This window comes from Dendrobium catenatum, unplaced genomic scaffold (genome assembly GCF_001605985.2).
Source record: "Dendrobium catenatum unplaced genomic scaffold, ASM160598v2 fragScaff_scaffold_231, whole genome shotgun sequence".
In the NCBI taxonomy this organism is placed as follows: Eukaryota; Viridiplantae; Streptophyta; class Magnoliopsida; order Asparagales; family Orchidaceae; genus Dendrobium; species Dendrobium catenatum.
Genome location: NW_021318693.1, coordinates 5,644,767 through 5,663,484, shown reverse-complemented (window position 1 = coordinate 5,663,484; position 18,718 = coordinate 5,644,767). Strand labels below are relative to the sequence as shown.

The 18,718-nt window shown below is 35.7% G+C and overlaps 2 protein-coding genes across 2 annotated transcripts; one reads left to right on the top strand and one right to left on the bottom strand.

The window, feature by feature from the left end:
- The first annotated feature begins 7,332 nt into the window (after window positions 1–7,332).
- Window positions 7,333–11,061, top strand: LOC110104806 (fructose-bisphosphate aldolase 1, chloroplastic). The gene is made up of 6 exons (XM_020834068.2): window positions 7,333–7,571; window positions 8,553–8,822; window positions 9,307–9,416; window positions 9,551–9,641; window positions 9,728–9,997; window positions 10,623–11,061. Exons 1-6 carry the CDS (start codon window positions 7,422–7,424, stop codon window positions 10,899–10,901), a joined length of 1,170 nt encoding a protein of 389 aa, XP_020689727.1. The 5' UTR covers window positions 7,333–7,421; the 3' UTR covers window positions 10,902–11,061.
- Window positions 11,062–11,640: 579 nt separating this feature from the next.
- LOC110104810 lies at window positions 11,641–13,026 on the bottom strand. The gene is made up of 4 exons (XM_028693096.1): window positions 12,842–13,026; window positions 12,137–12,471; window positions 11,978–12,044; window positions 11,641–11,899 (listed from the first exon to the last, which is right to left on the bottom strand). The coding sequence occupies exons 1-4, from the start codon at window positions 13,024–13,026 to the stop codon at window positions 11,641–11,643; spliced, it is 846 nt and encodes a 281-aa protein (XP_028548929.1).
- Between the last annotated feature and the right edge of the window lie 5,692 nt (window positions 13,027–18,718).

Sequence of the window (18,718 nt, the reverse complement as noted above, 5' to 3'; positions counted from 1 at the left end):
TTACTTACATCTAAGTTAGGGGTTCGATTTTAAAATTTGGGTCTTATTCCTTCCCAGTGCTAATGAGATTATTACTGGGTAGTAGGATAATCTAGGGACTTTTGACATCATAATTAAAGACATTTATCTTAATGTTATATCTCTATAGATACGAAGTATAAATATAACCATCCATCTAAATTTGACGCAATGTAAATAATCATAGTGGGACTTGTAACATTAGTTGCATTCATACTTAGTTGTACCTGTTATGACCCGATCTAGTAAGAGTAATGAAATGAAATTTTTGCATCTATATTTTCTACATGTGTTTGTGAGTGTTATGTATACATATGCTTGTATGAATTTGTTCTAAATCGAGTCTCTGTGGTTTGTGTGCATGCATGTAAAATTTGAAAAAAAATTCCTAGGAGCATTGCGACGCTAAGCAAGCAGAGCTGGGACATTGAGCTCTCCAGCAGATTTTTTGGAAAATAAACTAACGTTGCGGCGCTATGGTCATGCGGTGCATCGTTAGAGTTGATTGTTCCTATTGAGCGGGATTTTGATATTCTTATCCAAATGATAATTCAACTATCTCTATAGGAAAGAATTCAGGAAGCTCAAAGGTCAAATCTAGAGTATCTGAAGCTGATTGATTAAATCAAGTCTAGTTAGAAATCTAAGCTGTGATTATTTAATTTTGGTATTATTTTCTATAAAAATATATTATGGGTACCTAGTTCTAAAAATATAATACAAGTAATTCTGCACGAGGCACACTATTAAGGTTACATTATTCATCCGTGGAGTAGCAAAATTTATAGTGATATGAAAGATACATTTTGATAGCCTAGATTTAAAAAAAATGTAGAAAATTTCAGAACTAAGTGTAAGTCATGTCATTTAATGAAGGCAAAGCATCAACAATCAGGAGTTTTTCTATAATTATTGTCTATTCTAGAGTGGAAATGAGAAGATGTAATAATGGACATTGATATGGGATTTCCAAAATCGATATAGGGATATGATGTTATATAGGTTGCGATAAATTGCCTGACAAAATATGCTCGTTTTATTTTGATCTAACAGCCTAATTTAATAAACAGGTTGGCACAGGTATATGAGTGATAAATCTTTCAACTATATGGAATATTGAAGGTGATAGGCTATGATAGGGATGAAAGATTACTTAAAAGTTGTGAAAAGGAAGGGGTGTCAATATTTAACCCAACTCGGACCCAACCAAACAAAATTTGGGTTTGAGTCAACCAATTTTACACATGGGTCAGGTTCGAGTTTTATTTTTCGGCCCATTTCCAATTTTGGGTTGGGTTCGAGTCAGTCCAAAATCCAAAAATCAACCCAAAACTGACTCGTGCACCCCTTGCCCACAAAGCTTCCACACATCTCGCCTGCGCCCCCACCTGAGCTTGCTCCAGCGCCTACTCCCGCACCCGCGTTCTCTTACACGCACTTGGCCCCTTGCCTGCAGGTTTGCCTCTCACATTTTCTCATGCCTCACTGCCTTGTGAGTTAGCGGGTTAGGTTGAGTCAACCCAGGTTAGAGGCAAGTTGAGTACGGGTCTAGATTTTTAACTAGTTTATTTAATTGGGTCGAGTTCATATTGAGTCAATTGAAGGCAGGTTAATTTTGGGTTGGATCTAAACCCAACTTAAAACCCCATTTTGACACCCCTACTGAAAAGGTATTTATTATGGTTTGGCATTTAAGTATGGATTTCTATCCATAGACTGATGGAGAATCTGCGAGATTTATTTAGGTATTAGAAGACCTTCTCAGACTGTGTGCAGGACTTTGGGAGGTTTTAGGAAGATCGTGTTCCTTTGATAAAATTTTTCTACAACAACAATATTCAATCAAGTATAGGTGTGACCCCTTATAAGGCTTTGTACCATAGGAAATGCAAAACTCCACTATCTTGGACAGAGGTGGGAAGGAGTTTGATTGGACTAGCTTTTGCTGATAATGCTACTAAAAAGACCATCTGATGCGTGATAGATTAAAAGCAGTACATGATAGATAAAAAAAAAGTATTATGATGCAAAACATTAATATATGGAATTTTAGGTAAAATATTTTATATATATGGAGATCAGGCCAATGAAGGGTAAAGCATGTTTGAAAAGAAGAAAAGTTAGGTCCAAGGTACGTTATATCATTTAAAGTAATTGAAAGAATTAGAAAGTCTACTTACATTTTATAATTGCCAGAGCACATGCCTGATATTCATAGTTTATTCAATGCATTATCTCTGAGAAAATGAGTATATAATTTTGAGAATATAATATATATAAAAGAAGTTGATGTATGCCTAAATATCAGCTACATAGAAGAAAACGAAAGAATATTGGGATATGATATTAAAAGGTTGAGGAATAAATAGATCCCAATTGTTAAAGTATAATAGAAGCATGGAACAAAAAGAGAAACCACACTACATGAAATTTACTCATTACCGGCAGTTTTTGCCGGCGGTTTACTCATGTTTTCTGACGGTTCTGAAAAAAATCGGAGGCTTCTCGGCGGTTTTCAAACCACCGGAAATAACAACGCCGGAAAATCATTACCGGCGGTTTGTTTCACCGACGGTGTTCCGGTTGTTTAGACCGCCGGTAAAAATACTGTCGTTCGACCGCTGGTAGACCGCCGGGAAACGTACCAGCTGCTAACCGGCGGTCATAACCGAACGAATTGCCGGCGGTTGTAGCGCCGGCGTGTCGCCGAACTACTGCCGGACACCGTCAGTAAACCTATGGTAAATACCGACAGTTATAAGGGATTTTCGGTGGCGTCTATCAGTCGTCTGGTATCGAAGTTTTTAGCGACTAAATCGCCGGTTAGCCGTTAGAAACCTGTAGCATCTGAAGAAAAAAAATTGACAGCCTCCTCTCTATTTGAGGGATTTTCACCATAAACTCTAAACCTGCACAAAAAATAATAACCATAATTTTGGGCAACACGCCACTATAATCAATCACAACAATTATCACAAATATAACCAAACAAAACAAATATATTATAACTTCACAAGTTCAACCAAGTTCATCAAACCAAAGTTCTAAGTTCAATAAGTTAAACCAAACATGGACATCTAAACATTTTATCAAACTTAAAGAAAGGCTGTTGAGATGCAACTTGAATGAAAGTTTCAACTCCCTGTATAAATTCATCTGTTAATCCTTTTCTAGTCGGTAACAATCTGTTATATATCCAATATCTCTCTTCTTGGATAGTCATTTAAACGTTGAAGCAAACTTAAAACAAACAAAAAGCTTGATATAAAAATCCTAAAATGTTAAGTCAAAGATATTACCAATAATGAATAACTCAAGGAGTTGATTTTTATGAACAATTAAAGCACCTCTTGAAAGTTCTTAAAAGATTTTACATTGAAAGTTTAAACCCTCTTATTTCCATTAGTCTTTTGTTATTCATAATATGACGATATCACTAGCTTTACATATCCCTCATAATAAAACTTTAAAAAAAAAATTACAAACGCTCACCTCGGAGACGGCGTCGCGCACGGGAGTTGGGAGAGCACTTCAAGCTTGCAGTGGGGAGTTCGTCGGTGGCCAGAGGGACCTCATCGGTGGCCGGAGACAGCTCGTTGGCGGCCTAAATGCTCTCGATCGCGCGAGAGGGCGGGCGGAGGAGTGGGGGAGAGCGCACCTGAAGAGAGAGAGAGCATGAGAGGGAATGAAATGGGAGGGTCGCGGGAACGTTAATTTTAGGGCTTTTACTGGCGGTGTTCCGGTGGCTCAAACCGCCGGTAATTAAATTACTTAATACCGACGATTTGAGCCACCAACATAGCGCCGGTAAGTTTTAAGGCCGACGTATAACCCGGTGGTTTCGTGACCGCCGCTATTTCCGGCAGCCTAAACTTGCATAACGGTCGGTTGGGCCGTCGGTAATAACCGGCGGTCGGACCGCCGGTTAAGCCTTCGTTATCACCAGCGGCTGGATAACCGTCGGTCCAGGACGCCGGTAATCAATGAATTTTTTGTAGTGCCACTTGAGAGAAAGAATTTGAAATGAGATAGTTATATCATGATCTAATCTATTGAGTTGAGATTTAAAATGTCAAAGATGACATTCTTCTAAGGAGAGGAGGATTGTAACAACTGCTGAATTTGTACTCATTTGCGCCTATTCTTGCTAGGTCTAACAAGACTAATGAAGTAAAATTTTTGGATTTATGTCTTTTGCATGTGTTTGTGAGTGTTTTATATGCATAAGCTCATTTGAATCTACTTTGAATCGGGTCTTTGAGGTCTATGTGCATGCAAGTAAAATCTGTAATTTTACTCTAGGAACGTTGCGGCACTGGGTAGATAGCGTCGTGGCATTGAGCTCTCCAAAAGATTTTTAGGAAATGAACTAACGTTGTGTCACTGTGCTTTTCGGTGGGGAGCTCTGTGGTTTGAAAATGTGTTGTTTTACTGTTGAACTATGTACCTCGCATCAACAAGAAATCTTGTAGTTTCGTACCTGTTAAGCGTCGACGCCGCTCTTTGCACGATTCCTACTCAAAATCCTGCTCGAGGAGGCTCGCTCTCATTATTAAAAACGAGAGGAATGACGAGCTCCTACTCTTCTTCCTCCCCCACATAAGCCTCGCTCTAGCTCTTCCCGCTCACGTGCTACAGCCTCCCAAATGCCCATGAAATTCAAAAATTTACCAAAATTTAAATTTTTAAAATTGAAATAAAATACCAAAATACTTAAAGCAAAATATCCATTCATCCTCTGCAATAGTTTGCTAAGGTGGGTTTAAAAATCACTTCAGCTCATAAAGAGCGAATGTCTGGTCAAGAATATCATGAGGATTCATTCTTAATCCATCTTTTGTCAGCAATGACGTGGCACGTGTCCTATAATCGATGGATTTACTGTCAAATGATACCATAGGTAAACGGTTATAACCGAGACCCTCTTATCGAATGATTTTGCAGCCAAATAAAAGAGAGAATGAAGAGATATATATCATAATAAAAAGAAATGAAAAGGAATTCATAATTTAATTTTCATAAAAGAAGTATAGGATAAGAGGTCAAGATGCTGACCAACTTAATTAATCAAAACTCATGAAAATATCTTATAAATTTTCTCTTATATTTTTAACTAGAATATTTTTTTATTTTTATTTGTATTGGTCTCAGTATCTTAAACAAACATTATTTTTAAGTTTAATTATATTTTTGGGTACATCGAATAATATTCTCGGTAAAAGAATAAGCCGGTATTCCAGTTCTTTCAACCAGATATTCAAATGAAATTTGACCCTAAAGTGCATTTAGAAAGAGTGAATAAGCTCAAAAAAGAAAATTATAACTTAATAGACATTGATAAGGAACTCTAAAAGAGTGGACATAATTCAATCAATATTTCAAAATTCTCACATCCCAAGTTTTCTGACTGTAAACATACTTAGGTTTCGTTTGGGACAGCTTTATTATTGCTTCTTAAAGCAGTTTTTTAGAATAAAAATTAATTTTTTTGTACTAGGAAGCTGTTTTAAAAAAGCAATAAAACAGCCGTCCCAAACGAAGCCTTAGTCAACAAGGTAGCCAATCTAACCTAATATGAGATTATTTGAATGAAATATTGAAAAGCAATCTCACAAACTTTTGCTGAAGAACACTAAAAGACTTGCAAATGATGACATATTTTGGCTCTCATGCTTATAAATTAAAAATAGCCCTTTGGCTTTGAAAGAAATGGATTTTGTAAAATATTTGAAACTTTGAAATTCTCAGTGCTTTGATTTTAATTAATAAAATTAGGTTTGGCTAAACTAAACTGATATGGAGCTAACAATTTGGATGAATCTAAAGAGAGAGTGACAACAACTTAGGCTTCATTTAAAATAACTTTTTTATTGTTTTTTAAAATGACTATTTTGTATAAAAAAAATTAAGTAAAAAAAATTGTGTACAAGAAAGCAACAAAAAAGCTATTCCAAACGAAGCCTCAATTGCCTCAATTTAGGCTTCGTTTGGGACGGCTATCCTATTACTTCTTAAAGAAGCTTTCTAGTACAATTTTTTTAATTTTTGCACTTAAAAACTACTTTAAGAAGCAGTAAGAAAGCCGTCCAAAACGAAACATTAGTCTGTTGGTTGTGAGCTTTGGCTACTAACCAAAAGTTTTTGAGTTCAAGTCTCATGTATATGATGTGTATGTGAGTTATCTTAATTGACCTAAATGTCAAAAAAAAAAAAAAGAAGTGGCAATTTTATAAATAGTTTGAACTTTTTTATTTCCTTATAAATTAATGAATATAAAATATATTATATTTGATTTGTAAGGATTGCAAAGAATCAGATGGAAATAAAATTGGATGCAAATTTTGTTATTGTAAATTAATTATATATTTAATTTAACTTTAAATATGTTTAATTCTTGAATTTTATAAATAGTTTGAACCACTTTTATTCATAGAAGCTCAGAGAAAACCCTCACAAATTCGTTTATCTTATACTATAATCAATCATTTTGGATGAATTATCCTATGCGGATACTTGATGGCGAGAATCATTTGATTTATCTCTGTGAATAGTAAAATCGCATCTCTCTGCGCTTTTACTGTTCACAGCGATAAAACTGAAAAGAACCGTACGGTGCCCGCACAGAATAATCTCTTATCATTTTGAAGCGAGAATACTTGATATTACTTTTTTATAGATCAAGAATCTTTTTTCTCTTCTAAAATATATATTTATAATATCAAAATACTAAAAAATTTAATTACTTTTCTTATTATTTACTAATAATAGACTAAAGATTACTCATATCAACAAAAATAGGTCATCTTGCACGTACATGGTCTATGTACAACCTTATACACATGGTGTTTGAACATATTCGAACTTCTCTTCCTTGGGTTCACAAAATCAGGGCGAATTATTACGTCCGGTAACCGGACGTCCGGACACCCAATTCAAAAGCGTCACATCACCCGAATATACTGGGTTCCGATATATTTTGGTGACGTGGCGCGTCTGGATTGGTATCCGGATGAATCCGGACACCGGACGTAATAATTTGCCGAAAAGCAGACACACAAGAAACGACTTAACCATTAAATGTCACCAAATGTAAAATTAATTTGGTGTTCATTAACTAGAGTAGGAAAGAAGCTAACAGTGCAGATACTTCCAAGAGAAACAGCAACAAGATGGATAGGAACCAGGCAGGCTCTTAGCAGCTTATCACCCCATGTTTCAACACGATCTGCGCCATTAAATCCTGAGGTGAATCTCCACCTCAAACTTCATATCCTGCTCTCTATTTCCCTCCACCTTATATTACTTGAACAGTCCTGCTGGAAAACTAAGCGCAAGAGAGAGGAATTAGTATTCAAAAGGAAGGAACTAGCTAAGCTCTTCTCTTGCTCTTCTTCTTGCCCTGAATGGCTTCTGCTACCATCCTAAAGTCTGCATTTCTCCCTAAGAGATCAGAATGGGCTGCCGCCACTCGCTCATCCGCTGGCCGCCAGGCGACGGCTGTGAGCCTCACAGTACGGGCTGGTTCATATGCCGATGAACTTGTCAAGACTGCAGTAAGTGTTCGCGGCACAGTTTATTTTAGCATTACTTGTTTTTGTTTGGTACATAGTCCAAATCCCAAAAGCCTTTCGATTTATGGGCAGCTTGGTAGGAATGAAATTGAAAACTAAATTACACGGAAGATAGAACAAGATAAGGATTTTAGGCAATTCAGAGATCAATAGTTATACATACCACACAAATTTTACTATATTCCTGGAGTTACTATTACAAAATGATAATAGGTTTTACAATTTTTAGGGTTAGTGAGCGCCATGGATTAATGGCATCATATAGGAAAAATATTTGGGGAGGATGGAGAGAACCGTTTGATTTTCTCTCTGTCTATAGTGAAAGCGCAATCAAAGCGATATCAATGCGCATCTGCTATGGTAACTGTGCTTTTACTATAGACTGAGAGAAAACCAGACCGTCCGATGTCCGCACCTAATAATTTCTCAATTATTTGGGTCGAAATAAGCTGATCAAAATTTTGGCCAAGTTAGAGTTTTGCAGTCGTTCAATTCATTCGGAGATAATTGGAATACATTTAGAAATATTGAAAATTTATATTGAACTTATCTTAAAGCAAATCTAACAAATTTTAGACTCATTCTAATAAAATTATCTAAGCAAGATATCCCGAGCTAAAATTATCTAAGCAAGATATCCCGAGCTAATTTTTTTCCTACTGCATCTAACTCTCATGATATTCCTTTACAATATTTAATTCTTGATAATAGGGAAAGAAGAGTCTTTGGTTGGTATTAGACTCGACACAACAACAATTAATCAATTTAGGCTTCATTTGGAATGGCTTTCTTACTACTTAAAGCTGCTTTCAGAAACAATAAGAAAGCCGTCCCAAACGAATCCTTAAGCTTACAATTTGGCTGGCAAAAAGTGTTAAAAATTATATTAACAGGTATCCATGCTGCAACCATCTGAAATTTTTACAAAAAAGTGATGTGGATGATGGTTTGGGCTTGTTGCAGAAAACTGTAGCTTCACCGGGAAGGGGAATTCTGGCCATGGACGAGTCTAATGCTACTTGTGGCAAGCGACTGGCTTCAATTGGTCTGGAGAACACAGAGGCAAATCGCCAGGCTTACAGAACACTTCTAGTCTCAGTACCAGGTTTGGGTCAGTACATTTCAGGTGCAATTCTCTTTGAAGAGACTCTCTATCAATCAACAACAGAGGGAAAGAAGATTGTTGATGTTCTTGTTTCTCAGAACATAGTGCCTGGTATCAAGGTTGATAAGGTAAGCCAGGAACTGGAATTGTTCAAAATGGTTTTAGCTTTTTGTTATTTTAATTTACATGTATTAGCTGCTGGTATATTTTTCTTGAATTACCTCTCAACATAGGTGAGACTAACACTAATTGAATTTTTTTTTCAGAAGCTTCTAAAAGAAATTTAAGTCTAAAATACAAGAGTAATGATCAAAAGAGAATGAAATGATACTTGCTTCATTTTGGACGACTTTCTTGTTGCTTCTTAAAGCAGCTTTCTACTATAAAAATTTTAATTTTTTTTACTAAAATTTACTTCAAGAAGTAGCAAAAAAGCCGTCCCAAGGCTTCGTTTGGGATGGCTTTCTTTTTGCTTCTTAAAGCAGCTTTTTAATAAAAAAATAAAAATTTTATATTAAAAAGCCGTTTTAAGAAGCAATAAGAAAGCCATCCCAAACGAAGCCTTAATCATCATCAGCTCATGCTCATTCGGTTAGACTTTAATGACTGTAGGGTCTTGTGCCACTGGCGGGCTCCAATGATGAGTCATGGTGCCAGGGACTTGACGGTTTGGCCTCCCGCTGTGCCAGTTACTATCAGCAAGGCGCTCGATTTGCCAAATGGTGAAATCCACTAAACTCTCTAAAAGCAATTTTATTCTTTACTGTTTATATCAGTTTTGGAATAAGTTATATCAGAAAATTATTATTCCATAGCTCCAAAACTCCTGAAAATGCTTAGCCATTCTGCTTTATAGGCGCACAGTGATCAGCATACCCAATGGCCCATCAGCACTTGCAGTGAAGGAAGCAGCTTGGGGGCTTGCTCGTTATGCCGCCATTGCTCAAGTAAACTTTGTTCATTACTAAAAGAAACTGAAGTAGTAGATATCTAATGTGTTTTCTTATAATTTCTCTTCTTGACATCATTGCAGGACAATGGACTTGTTCCGATTGTGGAGCCTGAGATTCTTTTGGATGGAGAGCATGGAATTGATAGGACCTTTGAAGTTGCCCTGAAAGTCTGGGCTGAGGTGTTCTTTTACTTGGCTGAAAATAACGTGTTGTTCGAAGGAATTCTACTGAAGCCAAGCATGGTCACTCCTGGAGCTGAGAGCAAGGATAAGGCAACGCCCGAGCAAGTTGCAGAGTATACTCTTAAGCTTCTTCATAGAAGAATTCCACCGGCAGTTCCTGGAATTATGGTGAGTACTAACTACTACGAATTTAAAGAACTTTGGATGAAAAGTTGATTGAACATAGGTTTCTATGTTGCACCGATACGGATATGGCGACACAGTACAACACGATACTGATGCGGGACACGTCAATTCTTAAAAATACAGGATACGGGTACGGCGCGGACACGGTGTTATAATTTATAAATCATACATAAAAATTAAGAAAGCAATCAAAGCATAATATTTGAAATTACAAAAAAAAAAGTAACATCATTTGTAGCCTGGTAGCTTATAATATCAAAATCCATCTCAGAAATGAGAGAACCTCGCTCGCAGCTGTGGAAGTAAATACGACGCGCCTTTTTTTCAGATTTTTTTTTGTTTTTCAACGAACACACGTATCGGATACGTGTGTCCTTTTGAAATTAAATAATATTTTAATTGGATATTGCTTTGCCATATCCGACACATATCGGAGGTATATCCGTGTATCGGTGTATCAGATACAGCACGCCTTCATAAATAAGTGTATCGGTGCAACATAGATAGGCTTGTGTTCATCAGTGATAAACTTACTTATTTTCAACAAAACATTATAAGCTCTTTGGATCATGCACCATTAACCTTTAATGTGTTTTGAGTGGAACAGTTTCTTTCTGGAGGGCAATCTGAAGTAGAAGCAACTCAGAACTTGAATGCAATGAACCAGAGCACAAACCCATGGCATATCTCTTTCTCCTATGCCAGAGCACTGCAGAACACTTGCTTGAAGACTTGGGGAGGAAGGCCAGAAAATGTAAAGGCAGCTCAGGAAGCGCTGCTCGTGCGTGCCACCGCCAACTCGCTTGCTCAACTTGGGAAGTACACTGGTGAGGGTGAGTCGGCTGAGTCTAAGAAGGGAATGTATGTGAAAAATTACAGCTACTAAGTGCTTGTGATAAATTATGGCTGCTTATTGTATCTTCTTAATGTTTTAGAGATACCATGTTGAATGAACTTCCAGTTAAGGACAGAAGTGGCACGAGCTATATGTTATGTAATATACTTGAGGCGTTTTTAATCTATTTTTATTGTGATGTATTCTACCATGGATGGTCGAGCTGCTTCTTAATATGCTTATAAAATAAAAATCAAGAGAAATTATTCTGTGCGGAGGTCAGATGCAACTCTATGTTCGGAAGAGAATCAGGTGCAACCATGTTAGCGGTACCGTGGCCGAGCGATACCGAGCCGTGCTATCGAGCATTATCGAGCCACAATACACAGTAAAGAGTCAACGTGGTGCATTCTGATTGGTCTCCGGACGACGTTCCGAACACCATCCGGAGACCAAAGGGTGGTTAATGTACCTAACTTAATTTCTGCAATTCAGAGAGGCCATTATAACATAACTTGGGCTAAGAATCTCCAAATCATGATGAAGGCAACTTTACTGCTTGGGGCTGTTTTCAAATTATTACTTCTCAGAAGTTTCACTTTTCTGTTTGATGGAATAAGAATTCAACAGTAATGTTGCGGAAGAACAATAAGAGGAACATCAAAAAGTTTGGAGAAGAGAAATAACATGAATTTATTTACCAAAAATAATAAAGTTTTTCAATGCAACAAAAAATCATCATTGCCATTTGGCTTATTTATCACATAACACCCCTCCCCAAGTGGATTAATTATTCTGTGTAGACGCCGAACATCGTCTGGAGACCAATCAGAATGCGCCACATCATCCCTTCGCTGTGTAACGCAACTCGGTATAGCTGATGTGGTTGTACCTGATTCGCCTCCGGACGTAGAGCTATGTCCGACCTCCGCGCAGAATAATTTCTCCGCCAAGTGGCTCTTACCCTCAAACTGTAAAACTTAAATTTTCCTATATCTTGACCATCAACTCGAAACCGGTGACCACATAATAACTTAAAGTAGATAATGCTGTACACAATTCAGACCAAAATCTCTTCTCCATTTCACAAATATCAGAAAGATATATCCATCATGTCAGTCACTAACGTTTCCATGATCACAGTTTCTGCTTCAGCACCACATGAGCCAAACTGCAACTTAGGATACCCTTTACCTGCATAATGTACCATAATCAACCATCAATCCTTAATGTTAAATGTGAAAGTAAAAATCAAAGATTGGTTAGTAGTTTCTCAAGCTTATCACCATAGAGGGAGGACAGCATTGGATCCTTCATATAAGGAAATTTCATAGGGCATGAGGAGAGTGGGATCACAGGGAGATTGTCACAGTTGCAAATCTCCACCATGTAGCCATCAGGGTCATGAAAAAAGAACTGATCAACCTCTATGCCACTTTCCTCGACGACAGCGGTGACATACTCTATCCCCATCCCTTCGAGTTTTCGTTTCAGTAGGTAGATATCTGAGCATTGAAAGGAGATATGGTTTTCTTTTGGGTTTATGATTCCTTTCTTTTTTGGAACTTCATCAAGGGAGTTGCATTGTAGCAAGTGGATTCCAATGCCATAGTTGTAGAGCCTAAATATTGAGAAAAGGAACTCATTAGATTAGTTTTTTGTATCATATTGGCAACATAATGTTCATTATTGTAGATCATGATATTTTGAAAAAGAAAAGTAGCCCAAAAATGCTATAAACATGGGCCTATCTTGCTCATCAAAAATAGTAATCAACCAAAAATAATTCTACACAAATTGTAGACTAAATAACTGAGCTAAGAGTATCTTCTTATTATAGGGATACTTAAAATTAAGATCAAGGACTCAATACTGAGAGAACAACTTATCAAAAGCCTGAAATCAAGAAGAGCTTTGCACATTTTAACGGTCACTTTCACACAAATGGTGACTAAGGAGAAGATGAATGCAAAGCAAAGAAAGCCTCTTACCATGCACCATGGAATTTGAAGGAAGAGGGCCTCTTAACACTCACAAAACCAAGCACCTCCTCATAGAACTTCACCGATCGGCTTACAGACCTGACCACAAATGATACGTGGTTCAAATTGAGTAGCGGCGGTGTCAAAGACATTGTTCCTCCGATAACCTCCTCCTCGACGATCTCAGGAACCATCCTTAGCTTTTCCTATATCTCCTTTAAGCTTGTTAGTTGTTCCTTGGATGCCTGTCCTCTTCCTCCATATCTATATATATAGAGCACCTAATAAAGGACACTACAAACCATGCCTATCACGCATTTAGTATATCATAATCCATTTTGAAGCTTAGATGCTTTGATGAAGTTCCCCACCAAATTGTAAGGCATTATCAAGTAAGAATTTGAGATGTTTAAGTTGATAATGAGTGGTATTTTCTTCTTAAAATAGATAGATAATGCATAGATGATAAGGACCGCATACTTTTATGTACCTTTAATAGAGGCTTTCAAGGAAGGAGGGGAGAAGCATGCATTGGCACCAACATTTTGAACATGTAGATAAGAACTTGATTTTACATTTTCATTGTATACTTCTGCATTATTGGTAAGAACTCAAATAAATCTTCTTCTTCTTTTTTCAACATGTTAATTTTGTAAGATTTATTGATTTTTGAATTTTCCGAAGTTAGAAATTTTTTAAATTAAAATGTTGATATTAATGAGACTTTGTTGTGGAAAGGTAATGTATTGTACTAAATTCATGTTGAATGGTACAGTGATTACCTCTTTAAGTTTGAAAATTAGACCGTTAATGAGAGGTCGTTAACAAATGCAATGAGCTCAAGTGAGGATAACAAGAGAATCAAGAAGCTAGACAAGGCACAAAATTTAAAATGGAAAATACAATGAGAGAAAAATCAAAGGTTTAATTTACGCACTTAATCACCCACTAATCATAAGGTGTTAGTTTTTTATCAAGAGAATGATTGCAGTATTAAAAAACATTGAAGCACTTTTTTTTTGCTTATCAATGAAGTTTTATGTATGTGCAATATTATCTTTGTAAAATGTTGAAGTATGATGAAGTTTACATTCTGGTTCATTTTATTCATAAACATGATTAGGGTTTCTTTCAGAAACTATTAAAGCTCTAAACATTCCTCACCATGGAAGGAAAAGTGAGCTCAATAAGTATGGGCCATTTGGGATTTTTGTTTTTTTATTTTATTTTCTATTTTTTTATTTATGTTTAAATACCAAATACAAATATATTTAATATTCAAAATAGGCATTCCTTTTTTTATTTTAATATTGCATAAGATGATGATGTTGGGTGGTGATAGCAATCGAGGGTGATAGCCGTCATGATTTTCATTGAAAATAATAATAATAAACATTTAAAAGTTGTTTGAGTATTTCAAAAAATAGCTTGATTTATTTTAAAAAATAAAACTAACTAAAAATACAAAGCAAATATTTTTATAAAATAAAAAATAATTCAAAATAATATGTGAACAAATGTAAAAAAAGTAAAATTTTGAACACTTCTATAGTCATAATTTTGTTACTAGATAGATAAATAAATCACACCTTTTATATCCACATTTAAAAGATAAAATGTAATATTCATAAATCAAATATCTCTTGTTAACACATTTTTTTAATGTTAGCAACTGAACTTTCCATCCCATGTCCTTTTTTAAAGGTGGAGAGGATATTTACAAATATATCATTAAATTCTTATCTATTTATATATTTAACATCTGAATTCTTATATTTACCTTTGTAACACCATATTGTCATATCAAAATTTATGCATGTAAAGACTAATAAACTAAAAAAGATTTTACTAACAATTATGTATTAAATCATCTATTTACTTATGTAAAATCTAAATATTTATATTTTCGTTTATAACATCTTAGTATCTAAGTCGCATTCAAATTATACACAGAAAGAAGTATTCACTTTGGTAATTTTAGTGAAATGTTTTATATGATTTAAAAATTAGGATGCTATATAAGTAAATATAAAAAATTAGGTGCTAGATATATAAATATATAAGAAATTAGTGCTATGCATGCAAATCCCCATTATCTAAGTAATTTAAATGAGTCAAAACTGATTTGAAATTGAGAGAAGCTTTTAGTATCAATTTAAAATTATATCTAAACAAATTTACATGGATTCCATTAAATTCTTTTCTATTTACACACTTAAGATCAATATCATTATATTTATTTTTATACCACCCTTATCATATTGTCACATAGTTCCTCTCTCTCTCTCTCTGACTTAATCATTCAACATGCTAGTTAGAGAGTACATCATGTACGTGTCTAAGGCATTCAATACCAGAGGTCATTAATTGTTGTACTTATTATTCTTTATTGATGCAGCTTTTGAATCATTATAAATAAATGGTGAAAATAATTATTTTGGATCTTTTGACATTTTTTATAGACAATTGAGCTAGTAGATCAATTTCATAGAGTTTTTACTCTCTCTATCTCTCTCCTCATTATCACATAGGTTCTCAAGTCACATCCCCTCAAAGCTTGACTACTAATAAGGTTGTATGTCATCCACAAATAAACTTGGATCCAGCATTAATCTCTTAATTTCACCACACCATAGCTAAATTATTCATGTAGTAATTTAAGTATTCCAACTAGTGCACTTTGTAGTTTACTATTAAAATCAAGGCCAATCAAAATCATATCTTCCGCTCACCTAGTGCGAACTAATCACCCTAGATTCATTGTTTGGTCCTCAAGACATGTTAAGTCATATATGTCTGACTATTCCAAAATGATTGCATCATGTGAGATAAATATAAAGAAGATTTGCTCACCAATCCAACCGCCAACCTCATTTGAATAAGCAGGCAGCATGGGCAGGCAAACTTAGGTAGTGCAAACGGGCATGCGGGCTAGCTTTTGCTGGTGGGGAGCCGGATAGCACGTGCGGGCAGGCATGGCCGATAGCTTCCATGGACAGCTGGGTGGTCTATTTTTTAATTATTATTTTTAGTTATTCTGATGGCATTTTCTAGTCGGACAACCACCAGAAAACTTTTCGGCAAAAAAATTCCACAGGGCGGAAATTTTTCCTGAAATTTATTTGGCCGGAAATCCGCAAAAAATTAACAAATTTCTGACGAAAAATTTGCCAGTAATGCATTATTTTCCTGTAGTGAATGGCACAATATCTGCCACAAAGTACTTCTCTATCAAGCCCAATAATGCTTCAAAAGGACCAACTCTTAGGCACCCTTTTGCCCATCAACTGGTTAAAACTTGCCTATGATTCCCCTTCAGCCCACCACGTGGTCTGTGCCCTCAATAACTATAAGAGCTGTTGTTGTTTTGATTTATGCACCATTGCTATAGGGCCAACTCTCATCACTTTTGATACCTCCATATCACTAAGGCCTTGCTCTCTTTTTGTATCTACAAACATAACTCCTAAAGCAATAAAAGGCAAACAAGGGGTCAAGTATCAACACATATAAATAAACACTACATATACATAGAATGAGCTAGTAGATCATTTTTCTTAGAGTTTTTCCTCTCTCTCTCTCTCTCTCTCTCTCTCTCTCTCTCTCATTCTCACATAAGTTCTCAAGTCACACCCCCTCAAAGTTTGACGGCTAGTAATGTGTCGTCCAAAAATAAACTTGGATCCAACAATAATCTCTTAATTTCACCACACCATTAAAAATTATTTATGTAGTAAATTGAGTATTCCAACTAGTGCACTTTGTAGTTTACTATTAAAATCAAGGCCAATCAAAATTATATTGTATGCTCACCTAGTGCGAACTAATCACCCAAGGTTCATTTTTTGGTCCTCAAGACATGATAAGTCATATATGTCGTCCGACTATTCCAAAATGATTGCATCATGTGAGATAATTATAAAGAAGACATTAAGCCACACTTGCTTATTAGCTCACTAAGGGTTCATTGCTCACCAATCCAACATCCAACCTCATTTGATTCATATAGTTAATTTTTTCGTATTTTCTTCTTTCTAATCGACTGATTGTTGTCATTTTAGAGATTGAATCTTTGGTTGCTCTAGCACTATGCAAACAAACCAACTCCTCAAAGTATAATGGCCTAATATGCCACAAAGTACTTCTCTATCAACCCCAATAAAGATTCTAAAGGACCAACTCTTAGGCACCCTTTTGGCAATCAACTGGTTAACACTAGCCTATGATTCCCCTTCAGCCCACTACAAGGAATGTGCCCTCAATAGCTATAAGTGCTATTATTTCTTTGATTTATACACCATTGCTATAGGTCCAACTCCCATCACTTATGATACCTCCATATCACCAAGGCCTTGCTTTCTTTTTGTGTCTACAAACATCACTCCTAAAGCAATAAAAGGAAGGTCAAGTATCAACACATACAAACAAACACTACATATATAGAGAGAGAAGAAAGAGTGAAAACACACAAGGGAGAGTAACTAGGAAATAGGTGGTGAAGGGAACCCCCAATTCTACCTTTTATTCATCCATCTAATCTAGAGTTCAAGCTTGATCGGATGGGTTTTATGTCTGAAAATTATGTACATATATACAGTGAACTTTCTTTTCCCCTTTCTATAGATGTAAGCCTACATTTTAAAACATGTAAGACTCTCCGTTTGCAAGTTTATCTTGTATTATGCATCCTCCCTTTTAATGTGATCACTCTATGTATAATGATCCTTCAAATAAGTATCTCACAAAAGGTCCAACAAAAGTGGAAGGGGTAATACCCAACCTCAAGACAATTTATCTCCTTCGATAGTAAATCTCCATCACATAATTAGCCCACTACTTGCAATTCAATGAGTCTTCAATAGATTTTAGTGACAACTAAAGAAAACAAGCTAACTTATGAGCCAACACAATCACCTGATATAATCTTAAACTTGATTAGTTAAGTCTAGCATTCAAGCTCATGTTATAGTGATTTCTGCTTGGAGAAAAGTTGGTGTAATGGCTTCTTCATCCACAAAAAACTACTAGCATGCTTAGTACTTGCAATATAATTTGCCTATGGTTGACAAAGGCTACATTTACTGCAACTCTCACTATTATGCTAAGCCTCACTACTATTCTCATAATCGTTTCAATTTTATAACTTCATAATAATTAATCACCATTTAACGAGAAGACTCGAGGGCACCATTGGACCTGAATCAATGGTAGCAATAAATTTGATTTGCTTTCAATCTAAGATTGAAGAATAGGAGATGGAAAGGTTGGTTTGATTCTCCCTTTTGTTGGAATTGATTCAAAGCTCAAAATTAGTTCAAAACTACTTGACTTCACCCCGTTATGATATGTAGCGCAAACAAGTCCAATCGAGTATGAGTAGTGAGATTATTAAGCTAAGCTTGTTTACCACACAATGAGCTCGAACTAGAGCTCAAACTCATTTAATGAGCTTGAACTCAACTTGTTGTATAAAATTTAAGCTCTAGTTGGGCTGGATTACACAATTTAAACTCATTTTGTAGTGTTTTAAACACCCGGCAAAGGGAAAAAAAGGTCCTGAGTCGTAGTAGTCTAAATCACCCGGCAAGAAGAAGAGCAACTCGGGCTTGATTACTCGACACATTTTTCGGATGCAAGCCGACGAACAACGGGAAGGAGAAAAAGAAGACAAACAACACGATAATGCCATGGAAGTTGTTCTGCTTTTTCACTGGCCTCTAATTAAAGTTTGTCTGCAACTTTTTATCTTTTCCATCATCTTTAATTTTAACATATATTTAATGCTTTATATATATATAATTAATTAATTTATTTATTTATTTAAAATCTACCGTAGCTTTTTTGAGGGGGGCTCATCTCTGCAACACTTAATTTTATTCTTCTCTT

What these genes read in the sequence shown, in the direction of transcription:
- LOC110104810 (XM_028693096.1), bottom strand. Translation starts at nt 13,026, where the DNA reads ATGGTTCCTGAGATCGTCGAGGAGGAGGTTATCGGAGGAACAATGTCT. An exon ending in TTCAAATTCCATGGTGCATG is followed by an intron (nt 12,472 to 12,841) that starts GTAAGAGGCTTT and finishes CTCAATATTTAG; the next exon opens with GCTCTACAACTATGGCATTG. An exon ending in GAAACTGTGATCATGGAAAC is followed by an intron (nt 11,900 to 11,977) that starts GTTAGTGACTGA and finishes AATTGTGTACAG; the next exon opens with CATTATCTACTTTAAGTTAT.
- LOC110104806 (XM_020834068.2), top strand. Translation starts at nt 7,422, where the DNA reads ATGGCTTCTGCTACCATCCTAAAGTCTGCATTTCTCCCTAAGAGATCA. An exon ending in GGCGCTCGATTTGCCAAATG is followed by an intron (nt 9,417 to 9,550) that starts GTGAAATCCACT and finishes TCTGCTTTATAG; the next exon opens with GCGCACAGTGATCAGCATAC. An exon ending in CGGCAGTTCCTGGAATTATG is followed by an intron (nt 9,998 to 10,622) that starts GTGAGTACTAAC and finishes TGAGTGGAACAG; the next exon opens with TTTCTTTCTGGAGGGCAATC.